Source organism: Hemiscyllium ocellatum, chromosome 5 (assembly GCF_020745735.1).
Source record: "Hemiscyllium ocellatum isolate sHemOce1 chromosome 5, sHemOce1.pat.X.cur, whole genome shotgun sequence".
NCBI lineage: Eukaryota > Metazoa > Chordata > Chondrichthyes > Orectolobiformes > Hemiscylliidae > Hemiscyllium > Hemiscyllium ocellatum.
This window is the reverse complement of record NC_083405.1, coordinates 56,156,906-56,179,684: the sequence shown is the minus strand read 5'-3', so window position 1 is coordinate 56,179,684 and position 22,779 is coordinate 56,156,906. Positions and strand designations below refer to the sequence as shown.

The 22,779-nt window shown below is 41.1% G+C and overlaps 1 protein-coding gene across 6 annotated transcripts in view; it reads left to right on the top strand.

Annotated features, from left to right (window-relative positions):
* Positions 1 to 22,779, top strand: part of ppp1r9a (protein phosphatase 1, regulatory subunit 9A) — a 425,367-nt gene that overhangs the window by 154,533 nt on the left and 248,055 nt on the right. For all 6 annotated transcript variants that reach the window (XM_060824768.1, XM_060824770.1, XM_060824766.1 and 3 more), the window contains exon 5: positions 15,918 to 16,053. In XM_060824768.1, coding sequence (XP_060680751.1) covers positions 15,918 to 16,053 — 136 coding nt within the window. The remainder of the gene's footprint in view (positions 1 to 15,917; positions 16,054 to 22,779) is intronic.

Here is a 22,779-nt window from a genome sequence, read left to right as displayed (position 1 = left end):
TTTATTTCTTTATACGGCGGGGTACAGAGCATCTGGAAACACAGAGGTTGTGTACTTCCGTGTTCCTCGAAGGAGCTGAACACATGGCTTAAAACAAAGACATTTTTATACTTTTCTTAAAAAAACGTTACAGGCCATGATCGCATAGTACATTCAAACAATTACCAATCAATACACAATACTGCTTTATTTGACAGTTACTTGGTCCAATGATATTTTCTGGAAACCAACTTTGTTTTCCAACACTCAGGCCACCCTTATCTCACTAATGGAGCCATTGCCCCTGTATCTGAATGTCAATAAGGATGGCCAGTAATGTCTTATCCAATCTAGTTATTTCTGTGCTGGAAAGGGAGCATTGTCTGCTAATCTCATTTGAAGCAGACTGTGGTTAGTCAATTATACAGATATAGCAGAATTAGCAGTTAGTAACTTAAAATCTATTTTATGCAGATTTGTCAATTTGCAGCCTAGAAGCCATTTTGTCGTGTTATTTGCATCGAGACGTCATTTTATTGCTGCCTAAGTTATTAAGAGCATCTGTTAAGTGGTTGTTCCTGACAATAACTAGTTATCTCAGGTTTCAGATCCTCAGGGTGGGATGCTGTTTGGAAGGTTAGTGAAGACTCAGTGGCCCAATGGCCTATATCTGCACTGTAGGGTTTCTATCATTCTTTGTGTGGTGGGAGTTGGAGGCAGATGAAAAAAGCTTGGTCCTTCTTTATTTTTGCTAATGCTTTTGCTTTTTATACAAAATCTTCGAGCTCCAGGATTTGGTTCTTAACTCTCTGGCAGGGGAAGAAACTAATTGTTTGGTGAATATCTGATAAGTGCTTAAGGTTCCTTCTATTCCTGAAGTTCACAATAGTACAGCAACTTGTGCTAAAGTTATAAAATTATAAGTAAATATTTAATTGAATAAAATCACTTACTTATTTAGAACACACTTTGGATCGCAGGCAGGATGATGCATCAAGGAGCTCCACATGAAGCAGTTGTAATACAAGTGTGGTCCAGGGAAAATATGTCTGCAGCAACTGTTTGACATTTGAGCAGTTTTGGACGTTATTAGCTGGAGGCTGAACTACTGACATTTCAACACAATAGAGAGGGAAAAAGTTTCCTGGATTCTTTGTATTATGAAGCAGTTGCACCTCTTAGGATAGGGTCTTAACCTGTTGAACTATAACCTGATATTGTGTGATTTTTAACTTTGTGCACCTCAGTCCAACAACGGCACCTCCACATCTACTTTGGTCAGTGTTCACAGACAGCAGAGTGTGTCTGCAAGTGTTGCAAGGAAAGATACTCAGTGCACGAGCCTCAACATTTGAAATTTTGCAACAGGTTTGAGGTTCTTTCAAGATGTTTGGTTGAGAGTGAGAGCTGCAATGTGAATGAGCCAACTGACCATGATACTAGAAGCCATTCAAGTGAGGGAATATAAGGGATTGTCATCATTCTCTGTAGCAAACAGAGTGAATGTAGATGCCTATGCTGCCTGGGTGGTACCAAGATTGGAATACCTGGTTTGGGATAGAGAGGAACTTGTAGTTGGGAGGGGGAGGATCACGTCATCATTGTCCATGTACTGGGTTACTACGACAACACATAGGACAAAGAGGTTCTGCATAGTCAGTATGAGGAAGTATGCACCAAATAAAGATGCAGCACCTTGAAGATCACAATCTCTGGATTATTATCCGATCCACCAGCAAATTGGAATAGAGATAATCAGATTATAAAATTAATGTGTGAATTTCAGTTTGTGTGGCACTGGCACTAGTCTTGGGGATAGTTGATCTGTACTGATTTGATGAACCCTACTAGAATTATGTTTTCATGAGCTGCATAATTAAAGAAGTAAAGTGAATTGTAAGCCAAATAATTGAGGTAAAGGATTGAATTTGCATAGATGTAGTGAATAAAATAATAAGAGACAAGGGAACAAAGAGGTGTTATTATAGGAAATGATAAACAGATTGTAGCAGGATAGCATAGAGTACAAATTTAGGAGTAAATTAACAGAAGACGAAAAGATTTTAAAAAGTGATAGTTATTAGTAGTACATAGCTTGAGTATTACTGAAAAGATATTTTTCAAAGCTTTGGGATAATTTACACAAATCCCAATTTAAGGGCATCCTGCACTTGTACAGCAGTATTTACCAGAAACTCAACTGGGCTCACCATTTAAATATAAAAGCTACAGGAGCATGTCAGAAGCTAGGCATACTGCATCAAGTAATTCATCTCCTGTCTCCCCAGAGCCTGTCCACAAGGCACAAGTTAGGAGTAGATCGAATTTTTCTGACTTGTCTAGTTAAGTGCAGCTTGATACCATCAGGACAAAACAAGCTGTTTGATTGTTACTGCATCCTCAAGCGTCCACTCCCTTCACCACTGATGCTCAGTATTCGCAGTGTACAGAGGAACCTCGATTATCTGGCATTCAGTTACCTGAATTTCGGATTATCTGGACACGATTGCAAGGACCTAGTGCTTGGCTAACCTATGTTATCCAGCATTCGATAATCCAAACAAAATGCTCCTTGCCTGTGTTGGATGGATAATCGAGGTTCATTTGTATACCATCTACAAGGTGCTTTTCAGAAATTCACCAAGGATCTTTAGACAGCATATTTTAAAAACATGACCACTACCATCTAGAAGCATAAAGGCAACAGACATATTGGAGTATCATCACTTGCAGGTTTCCCTCAAGCCAGTTCCGTCCTAACTTGGAAATACGTAGCCATTCCTTCAGCATGGCTGGATCAAAATCCTAGAACTCAGTCCTTTACTGCATTGTTGGTGTACCTACAACACATGGACTACTACAGTTCAAGAAGGCAGATAACCACGCCTACACAAGGGCAATCATTACATTAGAATAGATTCTCTAAAAGTATGGAAACAGGCCACTTGGCCCAAAACATTTACACCGACCCTCTGAAGAGTAACCCACCCCAACCCAATACCCTAACCTATATTTACCCCTGACTAATACACCAAACACTATAGGTAATTTAGCATGGACAATTCACCTAACCTGCACATCTTTGGATTGTGGGAGAAAACCAGAGCACCCAGAGGAAACCCACGGAGACCCAGAGAGAATGTGCAAACTTCGTACAGGCTGGAATCGAACCTGGGTGCCTGGTGCTGTGAGGCAGCAGTGCTAAACACTGGGCCACCGTGCCACCCCATGGGTGGTCAATAAGTGCTGGCCCAACCAGTAACACCCATATTGGATGAATGAATAAAACGAGATGGCCGACCAGAATCCTGAATCTCACTTGACAAACAGCTCTGCATCCTGTCTATGTTGCGTTGCAGCCTGCAATAGCCCTCGATACTATCAATGGTACCTCCAATCTTTGTGTCATTGGCAAATTTACTCACCCACTCCTCAACTTCCTCATCCAAGTCATTTATAAAAACTACAAAGAGCAGACGCCCAAGAACAGAGCCCTGCGGGACACCATTCACCACTGATCTCCAGGCAGAATACTTCCCATCTACAACCACTCTCTGCCTTCTGTCAGCCAACCAATTCTGAATCCAGACAGCCAAATCTCCCTATATCCCATACCTTCTGACTTTATGAATGAATCTACCATGGGGAACCTTATCAAATGCCTTGCTGAAGTCCTTATACACCACATGCACTGCCTGACCTTCGTTGACCTGTCTTGTCATCTCCTCAAAGAACTGAAGATTTGTGAGCATGACCTGCCCCTCACAAAATCATGCTGACTGCTTTTAATCACACTATGCTTTTCCAAATAGTCATAAATCCTTTCCCTCAGAATTTTTTCCAAAACCTTGCTGACCACTGACGTAAGACTGACTGGTCTGTAATTGCCAGGGATTCCCTATTCCCCTTCTTGAAAAGAGGAACAACATTTGCTTCCCTCCAATCCTCTGGTATGATTCCCATGGAGAGGGAAGAAGCAAAGATCTTCGCCAGCGGCTTAGCAACCTCCTTTCTCACTTCCCGGAACAACCTATGATAAATCTGGTCTGGCCTGAGGACTTAGCAATCTTAATGTTTGCCAAAATTTCCAGCGCATCAACTTCATCAATCTTGATCAGTTCAAGCCTGTCTCTCAGCTCCCCAAAGTTCTCATTCACAACAAGGTCCCTTTCCTTAGTGAAAACTGAAGCAAAAAACTCCTTTAGGGCTTCCCCTGTCTGCTCAGACTCCACGCACAAGTTCCATATGCTATCCCTGACCGTCGTACCATCTCCCTGATCATTCCCTTATTCCTCACTTATGAGTAAAATGCTTTTGGTTGTCCCTAATCTTTCCTGCCAAGCTTTTTTCATGCCTTCTCCTGGCTCTCCTCAGTCCATTTCTGAGCTCCTTTCTAGTAAGCCTGTAATCCTGTCAAGCTGTCCTATATCCTTTCTTCCTACACCTTATGTAAGCTGCCTTCTTCTTCTTGACGAGGAGCTCTTCTGTTCTCGTCATCCAAGGCTCCTTAACCTTACCCCTTCTTGCTTGTCTCAGAGGAACAAATTTGTGCATCACTCGCAACAACTGCTCCTTAAATAGTTTCCACATGTCTATTGAGCCCTTTCTGTGGAACAATTGCTCCGTATCTATACTTCCCAACTCCTGTCTGATAGCATCATAATTTCCTTTTCCCCAATTAAATATCTTCCTTTGGTAACTGTTCCTTTCCCTCTCCAAGGCTATGGTAAATGTAAGGCAGTTGTGGTCACTGTCACCAAAGTGTTCTTCTATCACGAGATCTGACACCTGTCCTGGCTCATTGTCGAGCACCAAATCCAAAATGGCCTCTCCCCTAGTCGGCCTGTCCACGTATTGAGTAAGGAAACCCTCCTGAACACACCTGACAAAAATGGCTGCATCCAACCATCTGTACAAAGGAGGTTCCAGTCGATATTGGGAAAGTTGAAGTCATCCATAACAACAATCCTACTACATTTGCATTTTTCCAAAATCTGCCAGCCTATGAGTTCTTCAATCTCCCAACTGCTATTAGGGGGTTTGTAGAAAACCCCCCAATGAGATGGCTGCTACCTTGCTGTTCCTAACTTCCACACAAGACAAACCTTCCTCAACAACCTTTGTTTCTGTAGCTGTGATGCACTCTCTGATTAGCAATGCTATACCCCCTCCTCTTTTTCCCCCCTCCCTGATCTTTTTGAATATTCTGAACCCTGGAACATATAGCAACCATTCCTGCCCCTGTGAAACCCACATCTCCGTTATGGCCACAACATCATTGTCCCAAGTACTGATCCATGCTCTATTTTCATCACTCTTATTTCTGACACTCCTTGCATTAAAGCAGACACACTTTAACCAATCCCTTTGTTCCATCACATGAATAACCTTCCCGATAGATTCATTACATCCTGTCACTTCCCCATATCTAACTACCCTCCTCTCAGATATGTAGCTTTGGTTCCCACCTCCCTGCCAAACTAGTTTAAATCCTCCTGAACCACACGAGCAAATCTCCCACTGAGGACATTTTTGCCCCTCCAATTCAGGTGCAACCCGTCCTTCGTGTACAGATCCCACCTTCCCCACAAGGCATCCCAATGGTCTAAATATCTGAAGCCCTCCCTCCTGCACCAACTGCGCAGCCACGTGTTAGGCTGCACTTGTTGCCTGTTTCTCACCTTACTATCTCGTGGCACTGGTAGCAAACCTGAGAACACTACTCATCCTGCTCTTCAGTTTCCAACCTAGTTCTGTGTAGTCACTCTTCAGATCCTCAATCCCTTTCCTGGCTATATCATTGGTGCTAATATGTACCACGATTTCTGGCTGCTCTCCCTCCCCCTTCAGAATCCTATAAATACGATCGGTGACATCCTGGATCCTGGCACTGGGGAGGCAGCATACCTTCCAGGAGTTCTGTTCATGACCACAAAATCTCCTGTTAATCCGTCTAACTATTGAGTCCTCTACCACTGGCGCTTTTCTATTCTTCCCCCTTCCCTTCTGAGCCTCAATGCCAGAGACCTGACAACTATGACTTTCCCCGGTAGGCTGTCCCCACCAGCAGTATCCAAAACAGTATACTTATTGCTGAGGGGAACAGCCACAGGTGATCCCTGCTCTATCTGTTGGTTCCCTTTCCTCCCCCTGACTGTAAAGCAGCTGTCCTTATCCTGTGTCTGAGGAGTGACCAGCTCCCTGTACATCCTCTCAATTTCTCCCTCAGCCTCCCAGATGATCCGCAGTTCATCCAGCTCTAGCTCCAGTTCCCTAAGTTGGTTTTCGAGGGGATGGAGTTGTGTGCACTTCCAGCAGATGTGGTTGGCAAAGACATGTCGTGTCTCTCACCTGCCACATTCTGCAGGAGGAACATGCAACTGCCTTATTAGCCATACCGTGCTAATGTGAAAGCCCACATAGGACTAAACAAGGAAGAGAAGAAAAAAAAGAGAAAACCTGAAAACTTACTGAGTTTGCAGACCCTTATTAAGGTTAGAGGAGGTGAGTGGGTGGAAGGCCTTATGATGTAGGGTCTCAGGTTTAGTTCTCACCCACTTAAAAATTTCACAGCAGTCCTCGTTTCTCTCTGCGCTCCCTCCTCGCCGCTCTGTTCAAAATATTGTCTGTGGTTAACTAGAAAGATTAACGATAGTAACAAACTTAAGGAAAAAGCTTTTAATTATACAAAGATAGGCGACTGACTAAGATATTGAATAGATGTAACCAGGCCAGGCAGTATGTGACAGAAGGCTTCATCCCCAGATGCAGAAAAGATGTTATACTTGGCCAAAGGGGAATTTTACTGTTGATGTGAAGACATGGAGATCTCTGTGGACAACCAATGCAGGGAGCTTTATTGTGCTGTGCTTTTGTGTTCACTTGCACTCAGTATGTTAAATCTAGTGTTTTTATGACTGTCCAACCTGGTGAAGTCGCATCCATATGAGAGATGGACAGCCTATTCAGACATCCCATGGATGAAAGATATTGTAATGGTCAACGGTTAAGCTCTCCTTTCACATTCTATAAAATTCCTTGACTGCCGATCACATTAGATGTAAAAATCCTTGAAATTTGCTGCTAATGACTGCAGTTTAAGCGTTAGAGTTTAATGTGGACAGCATTGAGGCTACATGAATTCTGTAACAGTTGTGGTAGAGCTTGACTTGCTAACATTTTCCATGCTTGCACCCACGTTATGAGTGAGATTGTGGAATTAATGATGATTCCACAATCTCTAGGGACAAGGTTTCATGCAATTATTGAAAAATTTAAAAGAAAAACATCAAGCTAATTTAGCAAGTTACACTTGAGTAAAGTTTTTTTTGTAAGAAAGAATGAGCAGAATTTGTTAATGCTTGGAACCACACAGCAATGTTTAATCCCAGTTTTACAGATATTGTGAAAATTTTGTTTTTCCATTTGGACAATAAAGTTTCTGCAAAGCCTCTGAATATGATAACATGTTAATTACTGGGATATTCCACTTGGAATAAATGAATAGTGACAGGGAAAAAGTGGTACAACTACGAATGGCAATGAAATTGACTCACCTTGGGTGTAGTTAAATGGAGTGTATCAAATGAAAGGAAGGTATAATCATTGGCAACTTTCTCATGGAGATACTGATGCCCTTACCTCTGAAATTTTCTTGTGAACAAAGTTGCACTGAATTATTTATCCTTGACCAGCAACTTTGGCACCAAGTGGGGAGGATACACGTGCAACCCCCTCCTCCAAAAAAAAATTCATCTCTCAAAAAGATCACCTGAATAACAAGATTGTGTGGCATAATCTTGCTATCATGATCTAGGTATGTAGAAGTTATTGATACATCTGAGGTAACTGATATGAGGAAATGCATGATGAAAATGCACTGAAGAAAATATCTCAGATATGTACATAGGAACCTCGATTATTGGAACGAGATGGGTGAGCACTATTTCATTCAGATAATTGATTATTCGGTTAATTGATTTCCTCTGGGGTTCAGAGTTTTCTGTGAAGTCTGCTCCCCATTCAGGAGACGAGGCAGCAGCACACTGCGAGTGATCCCCGCCGCCCCCACCCCGGCGCCGTGTTCCGCTCGCACCCCAAACTCCATTTGCTTCAACCCCATCCCCCCCCCCCCCCCCCCAATCCTATCCACTCCAGATCTCATCCATCCCAGAGCCCATCCATCCCAGACCCCATCCGCCCCACCCCGACTCCCCCTCGCCGGGGCAGCCGGAATGTACACCAACAGTCAGACGGCTGCTGCCTTTGTGGGGCAAGTCTCCAAATAGCGCGCACACACAACTTTTCACTTCAACATTTTGATAGGTTCCACCTCTGCCCTGTACAGGACAATGTTGGAGAGGTTATGTGGGGATATGGGGGGTTCAGAGTACACCCCTGTGTAGAACTCCAGGGAAAGTGTGCAGGAAGAGAGAGAGAGGGCGAAAGGTCAGTAATTTAAAGACTGTGAAAATAAAAGGACTGTTGTGGTTCTGTTCGCCGAGCTGGAAGTTTTTGCTGCAAACGTTTCGTTCCCTGGCTAGGGAACATCATCAATGCTATTGGAGCCTCCTGTGAAGCGCTGCTTTGATGTTTCTTCCGGTATTTATAGTGGTTTGTTCTTGCCGCTTCCGGGTGTCAGTTTCAGCTGTAGTAGTTTGTATGTGGGGTCCAGGTTGATGTGTCTGTTGATGGATCTTCTTGCCGTTTCCGGGTGTCAGTTTCAGCTGTAGTGGTTTGTATATGGGGTCCAGGTCTACGTGTCTGTTAATGGAGTTTGTGGATGAATGCCATGCCTCTAGGAATTCCCTGGCTGTTCTCTGTCTGGCTTGTCCTATGATGGTAGTGTTTTCCCAGTCAAATTCATGTTCCTGGTTGTCTGAGTGTATGGCTACTAGGGATAGCTGGTCGTGTCGTTTTGTGGCTAGCTGATGTTCATGGATGCGGATTGTTAGCTGTCTTCCTGTTTGTCCTATATAGTGTTTTGTGCAGTCCTTGCATGGTATTTTGTAAACTACGTTAGTTTGGCTCGTGCTGGCTATTGGGTCCTTTGTTCTAGTGAGTTGTTGTCTGAGTGTGGAAGTTGGCTTGTGTGCTGTTATGAGTCCTAAGGGTCGCAGTAGTCTGGCTGTCAGTTCTGAGACGCTCCTGACGTATGGTAGTGTGGCTAGTCCTTTTGGTTGTGGCATGTCCTCGTTCCGTGGTCTATCTCTTAGGCATCTGGTGATAAAGTTGCGTGGGTATCCGTTTTTGGCGAATACCTTGTATAGGTGTTCCTCTTCCTCTTTTCGCAGTTCTGGTGTACTGCAGTGTGTTGTGGCTCTTTTGAATAGTGTCCTGATGCAGCTTCGTTTGTGTGTGTTGGGGTGGTTACTTTCATAGTTTAGGACTTGGTCTGTGTGTGTTGGTTTCCTGTGTACCCTTGTGGTGAATTCTCCGTTGGGTGTTCTCTCTACTAACACGTCTAGGAATGGGAGTTGGCTATCCTTTTCCTCTTCTCTCGTGAATCGTATTCCTGTGAGTGTGGCGTTGATGATTCGGTGTGTTTTTTCTATTTCTGTGTTTTTGATGATTACAAAGGTGTCATCGACGTATCTGATCCAGAGTTTGGGTTGGATTTGTGGTAGGGCTGTATGTTCTAACCTTTGCATAACTGCCTCTGCTATGAGTCCCGAGATTGGTGATCCCATGGGTGTTCCGTTGATTTGTTCGTATATCTGATTGTTGAATGTAAAGTGTGTGGTGAGGCACAGGTCTAGTAGTTTAAGTATGCCGTCCTTGTTGATAGGTTCGGCCTCCTGTGTTCTGTTATGTATGTCCAGTAGGTTGGCTATTGTTTCTCTGGCTAGGGTTTTGTCAATTGATGTGAACAGTGCCGTCACATCGAATGATACCATGGTTTCTTCTTTGTCTATGTGTGTATTCCTGATGATGTCTAAGAATTCAGCTCGGCGAACAGAACCACAACAACGGACACCCGAGCTACAAATATTCAACCAGACTTTAAACACTTACGGGCGAGAAACGCTGAGACAAGCCAGGAGATGGGAATCCCGCACTAACCGCCTAAGCGCAACACATGAACAACTCCGGTTCCTCCACGAATGCAGAAAAAATCAAATCCTGCCACAATGTGTCAAGTACAGACCTCCAGTAAATAATCCACAAGCCAGGGAAACAGCCAAGAAGAACGGATTCAGGATGGTCCAGGTAATGATCACAGACGCTCACAACCGACTGCACAAATACAAGCAAGAAATTGCGCGCCAAAAGTCGTTAATTTTAAAAACCACTAATCAGGAATGGTCCCGGACCATAGAACAGGCTATCACTATAGGACAGAACAGGACAACACTTCGCAAAAAAACGGCACTAAAAGAAAAAATGGACAAACTAACCCACAAACAGGAGGACACTACAACACACACCTGGGTTAAAAACCTCTCCCACAGACAGCTCACAGACACGGAAAGAACTATACTGGCCAAGGGACTCAAATACAACTACAGGGATGCCAACACAGCAGACTTCCTAGCAGCACTAGAATGCACACTCAGGAACAATGGACTGACAGAAGAGACACAACAAACAGTGAGACAAACGGTCGTACCTATAATGATAAGAAAACGGCATACACATAACCTCAACACCAAGGAGAGGGAAGCACTGAAAGCAATGAAAAATGACAAGAACAGAATCATACTACCGGCAGATAAAGGCAGAATGACAGTCATCTTAGATAAATCAGACTACATCAATAAAGCACAACAACTACTCGCAGACACCAACACCTACCAAAGGAAGGATTCCGACCCCACACCACAACTCACCAATAGAATAATCAACACACTAAGGAATCTACAAAAAAACGGACAGATAACCAAAGCGGACCAGCAAAGAATGAAACCTGAAAGCAACAACACCCCCAGATTCTATGGACTACCCAAAGTACACAAACCAGACATCCCACTCAGACCCATAGTATCACTACCAGGGACACCAGCATACAAACTGGCCAAAGAACTACAACAAAAACTGAAACACCTAGTCAGCGGATCCAAACACTCCATACAATCAACACAGGAATTCTTGGACATCATCAGGAATACACACATAGACAAAGAAGAAACCATGGTATCATTCGATGTGACGGCACTGTTCACATCAATTGACAAAACCCTAGCCAGAGAAACAATAGCCAACCTACTGGACATACATAACAGAACACAGGAGGCCGAACCTATCAACAAGGACGGCATACTTAAACTACTAGACCTGTACCTCACCACACACTTTACATTCAACAATCAGATATACGAACAAATCAACGGAACACCCATGGGATCACCAATCTCGGGACTCATAGCAGAGGCAGTTATGCAAAGGTTAGAACATACAGCCCTACCACAAATCCAACCCAAACTCTGGATCAGATACGTCGATGACACCTTTGTAATCATCAAAAACACAGAAATAAAAAAAACACACCGAATCATCAACGCCACACTCACAGGAATACGATTCACGAGAGAAGAGGAAAAGGATAGCCAACTCCCATTCCTAGACGTGTTAGTAGAGAGAACACCCAACGGAGAATTCACCACAAGGGTACACAGGAAACCAACACACACAGACCAAGTCCTAAACTATGAAAGTAACCACCCCAACACACACAAACGAAGCTGCATCAGGACACTATTCAAAAGAGCCACAACACACTGCAGTACACCAGAACTGCGAAAAGAGGAAGAGGAACACCTATACAAGGTATTCGCCAAAAACGGATACCCACGCAACTTTATCACCAGATGCCTAAGAGATAGACCACGGAACGAGGACATGCCACAACCAAAAGGACTAGCCACACTACCATACGTCAGGAGCGTCTCAGAACTGACAGCCAGACTACTGCGACCCTTAGGACTCATAACAGCACACAAGCCAACTTCCACACTCAGACAACAACTCACTAGAACAAAGGACCCAATAGCCAGCACGAGCCAAACTAACGTAGTTTACAAAATACCATGCAAGGACTGCACAAAACACTATATAGGACAAACAGGAAGACAGCTAACAATCCGCATCCATGAACATCAGCTAGCCACAAAACGACACGACCAGCTATCCCTAGTAGCCATACACTCAGACAACCAGGAACATGAATTTGACTGGGAAAACACTACCATCATAGGACAAGCCAGACAGAGAACAGCCAGGGAATTCCTAGAGGCATGGCATTCATCCACAAACTCCATTAACAGACACGTAGACCTGGACCCCATATACAAACCACTACAGCTGAAACTGACACCCGGAAACGGCAAGAAGATCCATCAACAGACACATCAACCTGGACCCCACATACAAACTACTACAGCTGAAACTGACACCCGGAAGCGGCAAGAACAAACCACTATAAATACCGGAAGAAACATCAAAGCAGCGCTTCACAGGAGGCTCCAATAGCATTGATGATGTTCCCTAGCCAGGGAACGAAACGTTTGCAGCAAAAACTTCCAGCTCGGCGAACAGAACCACAACAACGGACACCCGAGCTACAAATATTCAACCAGACTTTAAATAAAAGGACTGTTCTCGGCAGCAGTGAGCCGGGTTTGTTTTTAATCATTGTACCTGTAAACAAAAGACGCGATCATGGTTGAAAGAGCTCTTTGACATCATGTTTCTATCGGGACCTTGGGATCTCCTTCGGATAATCCGATATTTGAATACTTGATATTCAGATAATCGATGTTCCTCTGTACACCTATTTAAAGAAATTGTTATTATAGCCTGAAGCGTGTGAAAAATGATATTAATTGAAAAAGCATTGACTCATAGTCTATTGAGAAACTGACAATTAAAGTGGTACTTGTGAAAGGGATAAGAAATAATGTGAAAATGATTTTGGGTTAGGACAGTTGAGGTCTAAGGAGGAAAGCACTTGATTAGACAAAGCCACGAGCCAGAAGCAGGTGAAGGGAGAGTTGGAGAACTTTTAAGTCCACGGATACTGTTGCTGTAATTGCATGTGCCATAATTAGCTAAGGATGATTCAAAATCCTCAAAGGGTGACAGCATAGTTTACTTGCAGAGAGAGGGAGAAATCTAACAACTTGATTTAGTTTCATAAAGAGTGCAAGAGAGACTGTGGTCAACAGCTTTCCAAACAATGTGGAAAAAAGGGGACAGCAGCATAATAAAAAGGTGAGTAGACTTGCATAAAAGGCACCGGCAGCTGGAGATAAAAAGCAATGGCGCTGAAGCGCTTCAATCTGGTTCTATTTGTCACAGCTGAAGAGAAGTTTGCCGAAATAGTAATTAGTATGTATTTCCTCCATGTCTTTTTGAACTGACCAGTTGATTTGAATCAGGAAACATTATTACAGCTGAAGAGTACAATTTTATAATTTGTTGGAAAAGATCAACAGGTCTGGCAGTATCTGTGGAGAGAAATCAGAGTTAACGGAGTTCTGAGGAAGAGTCTCACTCCAAGGGACTTGAAAGGCATGGTAATCCAGAATTTAGCTTTGGAGGAGCTTCAGCCAGTAGGTCTGAGATTTGTAATCCCAGTGTGAACAAGGGTGCAGACTGTGGGCAGAATGAATGAACTGACTGTCTTACTGTGGGCCTGTATTCATGCCACACAAATGCTTGGCAATGACCATCTTCAATGAGAGACAATTTAACCACCATCTCTTGACTTTCAGTGGCATTATTATCATTGTATCCCCCACAATCGATCTGATTGAAGTATTTAAGTTCTAAATGCCCCAGGCTGCTAAGTGAATTCCTGAATAGCTGAAATGGTGCATGAGATAGTCCATGACAGGCATGATGATGTAATGCCGATTGGTTAGGAGATACCCACTTGCATGGATAAAGTCCATATGAATGGAGGAGTCAAGGAGCAGGCGGGGATGTTGTGGTGAAGACAGAACGTCCAAAGAAGCAAATGGCAAATTGGGAATTTTCTCTGGTTAGTTTTGTGGAAAGGAAAATAAATTTGAGAGCTACATAGAAGTAGTTTTGCTAATAATGACATGCAATTGCATAGAAAAAAATGCAATTGCTGCTCAGTCACAAGATCTTGTACTCGCCACCTCACTCCTAATGGGTAAATTGTAGCATGTTTTCTCTATATCGAGAATCTGATTTAAAAAAAATTTTTGCTGTATTTTCCCAATATTGAGGAGCAACCTCGAGGAGGAGCTCAAGGACCTACTTCTTTTTTGAATGTTTGTGTCCTATGGAAATTAATAATCCATTGATTTATGGCAACTGTGAGAACCCTCACTGATTTATTTTTATAATTCTTATTCATTTATAAATTTTGGTTTTGGATCTGGGAACTCTGGGCTAAAGATGGCTTTTGGATTGTGGGTAACAGCTTGTGTTAAAAGGAGAAGAGAGAAAACAAGCTTTTGTTTATTTGTGAGGCCTGGCCTGGAAGTTAATTGCAGATATCGTTCTTGACCAAAAGATTCTGGAGAAGCTTCATCACAGGGAAAATAATTACAAAAAGATAGCAGAAGTTGGCTATTCATGAGGTCAGTACCTGGGAGCTGGCAGCAGATCTGGAAAAATCTGATGGCAGATGTTAAATGGTAACTAGGACCTTGTGGAGGAGACAATCATTCTGTCCAAGTCAGAGTGGTCTGAGTTGGAATTGAGTTTTGAAATGTTTTTGCTGTTGGAAATAAAAGGAATCTAGCTGTTGATGTTACAGCATTAAGACTGTCTACCTAACCTTTCTTGTAAGTTCAGAAAATAAAACTAAGTTATAAGCATTACTGCCTTTATCTGAGTGGATTGAAAAAAATGATCTTTTTTGACATCTTCAGAAAATCAACTGAGAAGCCATCATCTATGCTTGTGGGAACACAGTGTGAAAACCACTTCAGCAATGTGACCAGTTTTGTTGTTTTATTTATTCATTAATGGTGTTTGGTTGCTGTTTATTTGTCTTTTGTTTTCAGTTCAATTCACACAAAGGTTTTTGGGTTTAAAGGTAAAGTCACCATGGTCTTACCAAACCATAAGGCTGTCCTCTCTTTAGAGGGAGACACTGATCGTTGTTTAACCTGAGGATCACCACACCTCAAACTAGGGGAGAGGTTGAAGAGATGTGTCCTTCATGAACTTATGTTGGTCTGGAAATTGCACCCATGCCATTGGCATTTCTCTATATTGCAAACCAGTTCTTGAGCCCACTGTGCTAAATCAGTCCTCATATTTGGATTTATTGCATTGACTAATAAGATTACTTTGTTGTTAACCTTTATTCTGTTAAATTATTATATTGTTAATAAATTGCTTTTGTTGAAGATCCAAACTAACTTCTGGAATTGAGTATTCACAGAATCTGGGATTGGTTATTCAAATGTCTAGATAAGAATCATTGAGGTCAATTTTGAGGGTCTTTGCAGGTTTTAATTTTACTTTGTTGCGTACACAGAGGTAGAAAGATGATTGAGTTTGGCTGTCTATTTCTGTATATAACACAATACGTAGATTTTTCTTATTCAGTGCTTTCTACTTCAATGTAATATAAATGTTCAAATATAAAACTAAGCCCGACTATCAAGGATCTCTGTGAAGATAGTTGAAGATAATTCAAGATGAATTTTTAAAACTTCATTTTTCTGGAACGCAAGGAATTTGGTCAGTGCATGATTCACATTGTTTTTTATGTGCCGAATTTGAATCCAATGTGCGTGTATGTGAAGCCGTTCCATTATAAAATGAAATAATGTCAGTTTAGAAGTAAAATATATTTCTCATTATACTTTTTTGAAATTACATATTTTATATTGAATGCACAGTTTGAATATGTTCACTTTAGAAGTTCAGTGCTCAGTTTTCTAATATGCCACTGTTCAGTTATTTTAAATGATAATAGTTAGAAAATAAATAGAGAATGACTTTTTCTGCAGGTTCCTGATTGGACGAGAGAAACCTGGCCAGAGCAGTGAAGTTGCTCAGCTGATCAGCCAAACCCTGGAGCAGGAACGACATCAACGAGAACTGCTGGAACAGCACTATGCTCAGTATGATGCTGATGATGATGAGGTAATATCATTCAATTGAAACAATTCTGTATCTCACTCATGAAGATTTCTAACTTTCCCCAAAGAATAATATTTCAGTGCATTGCTTTTGAGCATTAGTAACTACATGTGAGGTTGCAAATACACTTCCCTCACAAGCAGTTAGAGCTTTATTTTTTACACAGGTGAGGCCTGAACCCAAGAAAATTGCCTAAGTTGTTTATATTTTGCATAGTATCTAGTTACATTATTAGATGAAAATTAAATAATCACAGGCACAAAATAATTGAAAAGAGGCTGAATTAGAATAATTTTGCCATCACACCTGGACAGTTTTTCTTAGATTCAAACAATAAAGCTTTAAAGAATTGAATGTTGGATGAATTGGTGTACCTAGTTTCTTTTGTCTCATGGGCTTCTATTGTTGAAATTTTTTGGTAACTTTCTCTATTCTTTTTAAAATCCACATCTTAATTCTATTCTATATCCAGTAAGTGTTTATATATTTACCATATTAAACAAAAAGTCAAATTTTGGGGAATTGCTTAATTGATGTCTCCCCTATTAAGTTATCTTTCAAGACTGCTTCCAATACAGTTTAACATCATTAAGTTTCATTCAGCTGTGGTGGGAATTGTCAGACTGTAGGTTGGTATGTCAATTTGGTATTAAACAGCTGAAGGCATTTTGCATGAACAATTGGGTTTAAGTGTGTCATCGCCACAGTCTTGAACATTAGGTGGCCTGCCGTTGACATTTCGTAAATGAAAAGCATTGTTTTTACTGTTCCAGAGTTGTCTCATTTAGATAACTTTATTTAAAGTTCATTCATCTGTCTGTTTGTGTGCAAACAATTCCAGGAACTCAACTATACATTGTCCGTTTGTGCACTTAAATTGGAGAAATTAAGTAAAACCAATTGGTAGAACATAGAAAAGTACAGCACAGAACAGGCTCTTTGGTCCACTATGTTGTGCTGAGATTTAATCCTAATGTAAAATATAGTAATTTAACCTACGCACCCCTCAACTCACTGCTGCCCATGTGCATGTTTAGCAGTCGCCTAAATGTCCCCAGTGACTCTGCTTCCACCACCACAGCTGGCATTCAAGACTCTCTGCGTAAAGAACCTACCTCCTTTATACCTTCCTCCTAATATCTTCAAACTATGGCTTCTTGTACCAGTCAATCCCGCCCTGGGGAAAAGTCTCTGGCTATTGACTCTATCTATTCCACTCGTTATTTTGTACACCTCGATCAGGTATTGTAGCTTTAAATGACAATAGAAATGTAACTATGAAGTGTGAAGTTACAAGTGAGTTTAACCAATTATTTCATCAAATGTTTGCATCATACCATATCATTGGCCAATACAGAGTCATTGCAAAATGTAGTCATCTCCCCATCAAGGATAATGTCTGCTTAGATTACTTATAACAATTCAGCACTAATATTCTTTTAAACACGTTATTCATTGTTGAAATAACCCTTGGGCCTTAATGTATACTAGTCGGTTTCTTGGGTGGCACAGTGGCTCAATGGTTAGCACTATTGCTGCACAATGCCAGTGACACTGGTTTTATTCAAGTCTTGGGTGGCTGTCTTTGTGAAGTTGTCACATTCTTCCTGTGTCTGCGAAGGTTTCCACCAAATGCTTGGATTTCCTTCCACAGTCCAAAGATGTGCAGGTTAGGTGATTTGACTGTGTTAAATTGTCCATTGTGTCCAGGGATGTGCAGGCCAGGTAGATTAGTCATGAGTAAATGTAGGGTTATGGAGATAGGATGGCAGCTTGGGTCTGTGTGAGCTGCTATTTGGAAGGTCAATGAAGACTTGATGAGCTGAATGGCCTCTTTCCACACTATAGAGATTCTACAATTTAATTCTAGAATTTGATTTGTTTATTGCTTATCTTTACAGATTACTGGGTAAATAGTAAAGCAGACGAGACATTTAAATGAAGTCAGTGATCATAAATAGATGGCCAGATCCATCAAATCAAAATTCCATTGGATACAAGTCTTTATAAGTGTAGCGTTTATTTGAGGCTTTGTGACTTAAAGCTACCTAATGTGAGAGAAGTTTGAAATTGAGCAAAGCATTTGAGAAACTTGGATGATTGTTTTAGCATTCTTGTTCATGTTGTAGTGATTGTCTTCAATTTTTACAGTTCTAATGTGGTTAAGAAAGAAATACTTCTGTACCCTCTTCAAAGCTTTAAAACCATTTTGAAAACCATGCTCAAACTTGAAGGACATAATCTAATTGGGGTTGATATGATGTTATGTGTAGATTTAGCAGTTTGCTTTTTGATAATTTTACAAAATTTTCATCAAAAATTGCAGTGATTCTTAAAATATTCCTTGCCCCTTACAAAAAAGTAGAAAGCAGAGTTTCTGGGAATAGTTGTTCATTTAAATAAATATTATAAGAGCCAAAGTTTAAATTTGACTACTTGAAAATTTGCAAAGTCCAATCTGTTTTTCATTGAGGTTTGAAACCAACGGGTTGGACTTAATGCCACCATAATACTGCATTGCTTCTGATATCATGGCTTCTTTAGACACTAAGGCCAGAATCTTCAGCCCTCTTTTGAGTGAGAATCATCTTTGGTGAATGGAGAAGTGAGACTCTGTCCTTGGGGTAACTGGGATTTTTTCAGATGAGCTCCCCAGCATTGATTTGAGAGATGCTACTGAATGGTAGAGCTGCCATGTCAAAAACCACTCACTGGGGAAAAAGAATCACATAACTTGTTTGGGGCTTATTTTTGACAAGAGTAAATCTTACGCATGTCCTCATGCAAAATAAATATTCTGGAATATCCCTCCTGTCAATAGAATACTGGGTATCTGGCCCTAATAGATATACGTTAGAGCTAACATTCAAAAGGGTGGCATGATATCTCAGTGATTAGCATCACTGCTTTGCAGCACCAGGAACCTGCATTTGATTCCACTGTCTGCGTGGAGTTTGCACATGGATTTCTTCCGGGTGCTCTGGTTTCTTCCCACATATGTGCAGGTTAGGTGGATTGGCCATGCTAAATTGTCCGTCGTGTTCAGAGATGTGCAGGCTAGATGGATTAACCATGTGAAATGCAGGGCTATGGGGATAGCATAAGGGTCTGGGTCTGGTTGGGATGCTGTTCAGAGGGTCGGTGAAAATTTGATGTCCTGAATGGCCTCTTTTCGCACTGTAGCGATTCCACAAATTAAGTTAATTCTAGATTTTGAGTTGCTCATCACTTACCTTGACAGTTTACTGCGTAAGTAGTAATACAGGCTAGACAGTTAAAACTAAGTCAATGATAATAAATAGGTGATCAGATCCATCAAATAAAAAATCAATTGGGTAAATGTAGCATTTCTTTGAATCTCTGACTTAAAAGATACCTCACATGATAGAAATTTGAAATTGAACAATGCATTTTAAAAACTTGGACAACTGTTTTAGCATACTTGTTCGTGTTTTGGTGATAGTCTTCCATTTCAATGCTTATAACGTGTTAAGTGAGAAATTCTTCTGTATCCTCTTCAAAGCGTTAAAAACATTTTTAAAGTTAATGCTCGAATTTGAAGGGAATACACAAATTGGGGGGTAATATGATACTTGGTGTAGATTTAGCAGTTTACTTTTGACAATTTTTTGCAGAATTATCATTAAAATTGCATTGATTCTTAAAATAATCATTTGGAGTTTGCACATTCTCTCTGTCGAACATTGTGTGCGGACCCTTCGGTCCTCGATGTTGCGCCGACCTGTGAAACCAATCTGAAGCCCATCTCACCTCCTCTATTCCATTTTCATCCATATGTCTATTCAATGACCATTTAAATGCCCTTAAAGTTGGCAAGTCTACTACTGTTGCCGGCAGACCCTTCGACGCCCCTACTACTCTCTGAGTAAAGAAACTACCTCTGACATCTGACTTATATCTATCACCGCTCAATTCAAAGCTATGACCCCTCATGCTAGCCATTACCATCTGAGGAAAACGGCTCTCACTGTCCACTGTATTTAACCCTCTGATTATCTTATGTCTCAATTAATCACGTCTCAACCTTCTTCTCTCTAATGAAAACAGCCTCAAGTCCCTCAGCCTTTCCTCGTAAGACCTTCCCTCCATACCAGGCAACATCCTAGTAAATCTTCTACGAACTCTTTCCAAAGCTTCCACATCCTTCCTATAATGTGGTGACCAGAAATGTACGCAATACTCTAAGTGCAAGCACACTTGGAGTACAAAACTCTTTTTGTATAGCTGCAGCATGACTTCATGGCTCCGAAACTCAATCCCTCTACTCTTAAAAGCTAACACACAGTGTGTGTTCTTAACAATCCTATCAACCTGAGTGGCAACTTTCAAAGATCTCTCTGTTCATCTACACGACCAAGAATTTTGCCATTCGCCCAGTACTCTTTATTCCTGTTACTCCTTCCAAAGTGAATCACCTCACACTTTTACGCATTAAACTCCATTTACCATCTCTCAGCCCAGCTGTGCAGTTTATCTGTGTCCCTTTGTAACCCACAATATCCTTTAGCACTATCCACAACTCTATTGATCTTAGTGTCATGCACAAATTTACTTACCCATTTTTCTACGCCCTCATCCAGGTCACTTATGAAAATGACAAACAGCAGTGGTCCCAAAACATATCCTTGCGGTACACTACTAGTAACTTTTTTTTTCGCACCACAAAATATGTTACTGCGTCTGTGTGGGTTTCCTCTGGGTGCTCCAATTTTCTCCTACCGTTCAAAGAGGCGCAGCTTTAGATAGATTGGCCATTGCTAAATTGCTCTAATGTGTGCAGGGATGTATAGTTAAAAACCCTGGTAAATTCAGGGTTACGGGGATAAGGTTGAGGGCTAGGTTTGGGTGGGATTTTTTTCAGAGGGTCGGTGCAGAGTTGATGGGCCAAACAGTCTCTTTCTGCACTATAAGGATTCTGTGAATAGAAATAATAGGAACAATATTGGATCCAAGGAATAAGAAAATATATCATGGGAAGATGATAAAAATATGATGAAATATATCTCCAAGCAAATTTCTAGGCCCACCTTTCTCAGATCAGCTAAAGTAACTTTGGGATCCAGATAGTAAATCTTGAAATCAGACATATAAAGGAAGAGTTGAATATTACTTCTTATAACAAAAGAAAGCAAATGGAGATATGTCATATTTTGTAAAAGTTGATTACAAAAATCAACATGGAAGAGATGGACAGTTTTAGAATGTATGTATGTAATTTCATAAAGAGTTATGAATAAGACTCATGAGATATGTGAATATAGTAAAGCAGCAATAACGAAATCATGGATGAGATACTTACATTCAAGAAGCCAATGTGTTTGGAAAAGATGGGCAAGGCATAAAAGGAGCTGGATTAACAGTAATGTTCAAGGAAAACTATCTTGAGTGGTATGATCTCAGTCCAACCAAGAAGGTGGGAATGCTAGTGAATGAGTAGGCCACGTGGACCATGTGACTGTGACGGAACATTTGGGTAAGAGTGATCACTCCATTGGTTAAGTTATGAAAAAGAGCAAAGAACTTTATAAAGTCAAACTAAAATTAAAAGTGGGTAAGTAAGGATAAAATGGTATCAGAAACTGATCAGAATAATATTATTAGGATAATGGGTAGTCTTAAACAAGGTATGTTATATTTACAGACTAGATATATTCCAACAACTGTGAAAGGTGGATGTGAACAAATTAACAAATATGATGAAACAATAAGAAAGGTTGTATGATTCATGTCGGATGAATTCTTCAGTTGAGACCATGGCCAAACATAAGATAATAAAGAGGAAAGTAAGACAAGCAAAGAGAGAACAGGTGAATAGAATGGCAGTTAACATAAAAGGCAACCTAAAAGTAAACAGTAATTGGTAGTAAGAAATGGATTGAGGTCTGTTCTGAACAATAAGCTTAGAATTATAAGCAAGGTTTAAGGTGTATAGGCAGTTCCTGTGGCTGCAAATGGGTTCAGAGCTCAATTTTATGGAAATCAGAACACAATGTAATATAGCCATTGGTAAATACAGGAAACATTCACAAATCAGGAAGCCCCTATGTTTACTAAAGAAATTAATGCTGACAATATATTGCAAGAAACAGAGATGGCTTTGTATTGGCCCACCAGCATTGGGAACAGGGCCGCCATCGTTAATTGAACAGAGAACCAGTTCCAACCAGTGTCTGACTCTTAAGTCACATGTTTAACAGAAGCAGTCTCGTCTCAAATCCATGAGTCACAGAGTCATTGCAGCATTGGGAGAAGATTAAATATGAGGATAAACTAGCCAGTAATGTAAAGGAAGACTGTAAGCATTTTTTATAAGATCTATAAAGATCAAAAGAGAGGCAAAAGTGGACATTTGGGTTGCTGGAAAATGACCCTGGAGAGAAAGTGGGGAATAAGGAAATAGCTGAAGAACTAAATAATTACTATATGTCAGTCTTCACTGGTGGAAAACAAGAGTAATAACCCAAAAATTCAAGAGAGTTAGGGAGGAGCACAGAATATGGTGGCCACCGAGAAGAAGGTATGAGAAAAACTGGTCTGAAGGTGGTTAAATTACCTGGACAAGTTGGACTACACCCCAGAGTAAAGCACAGCAGGTCAGGCAGCATCCAAGGAATAGGAAATTCGACGTTTCGGGCATAAGCCCTTCATCAGGAATTTCAGGCTTAACCAGCAACACATTTTCAACTGTGATCTCCAGCATCTGCAGAC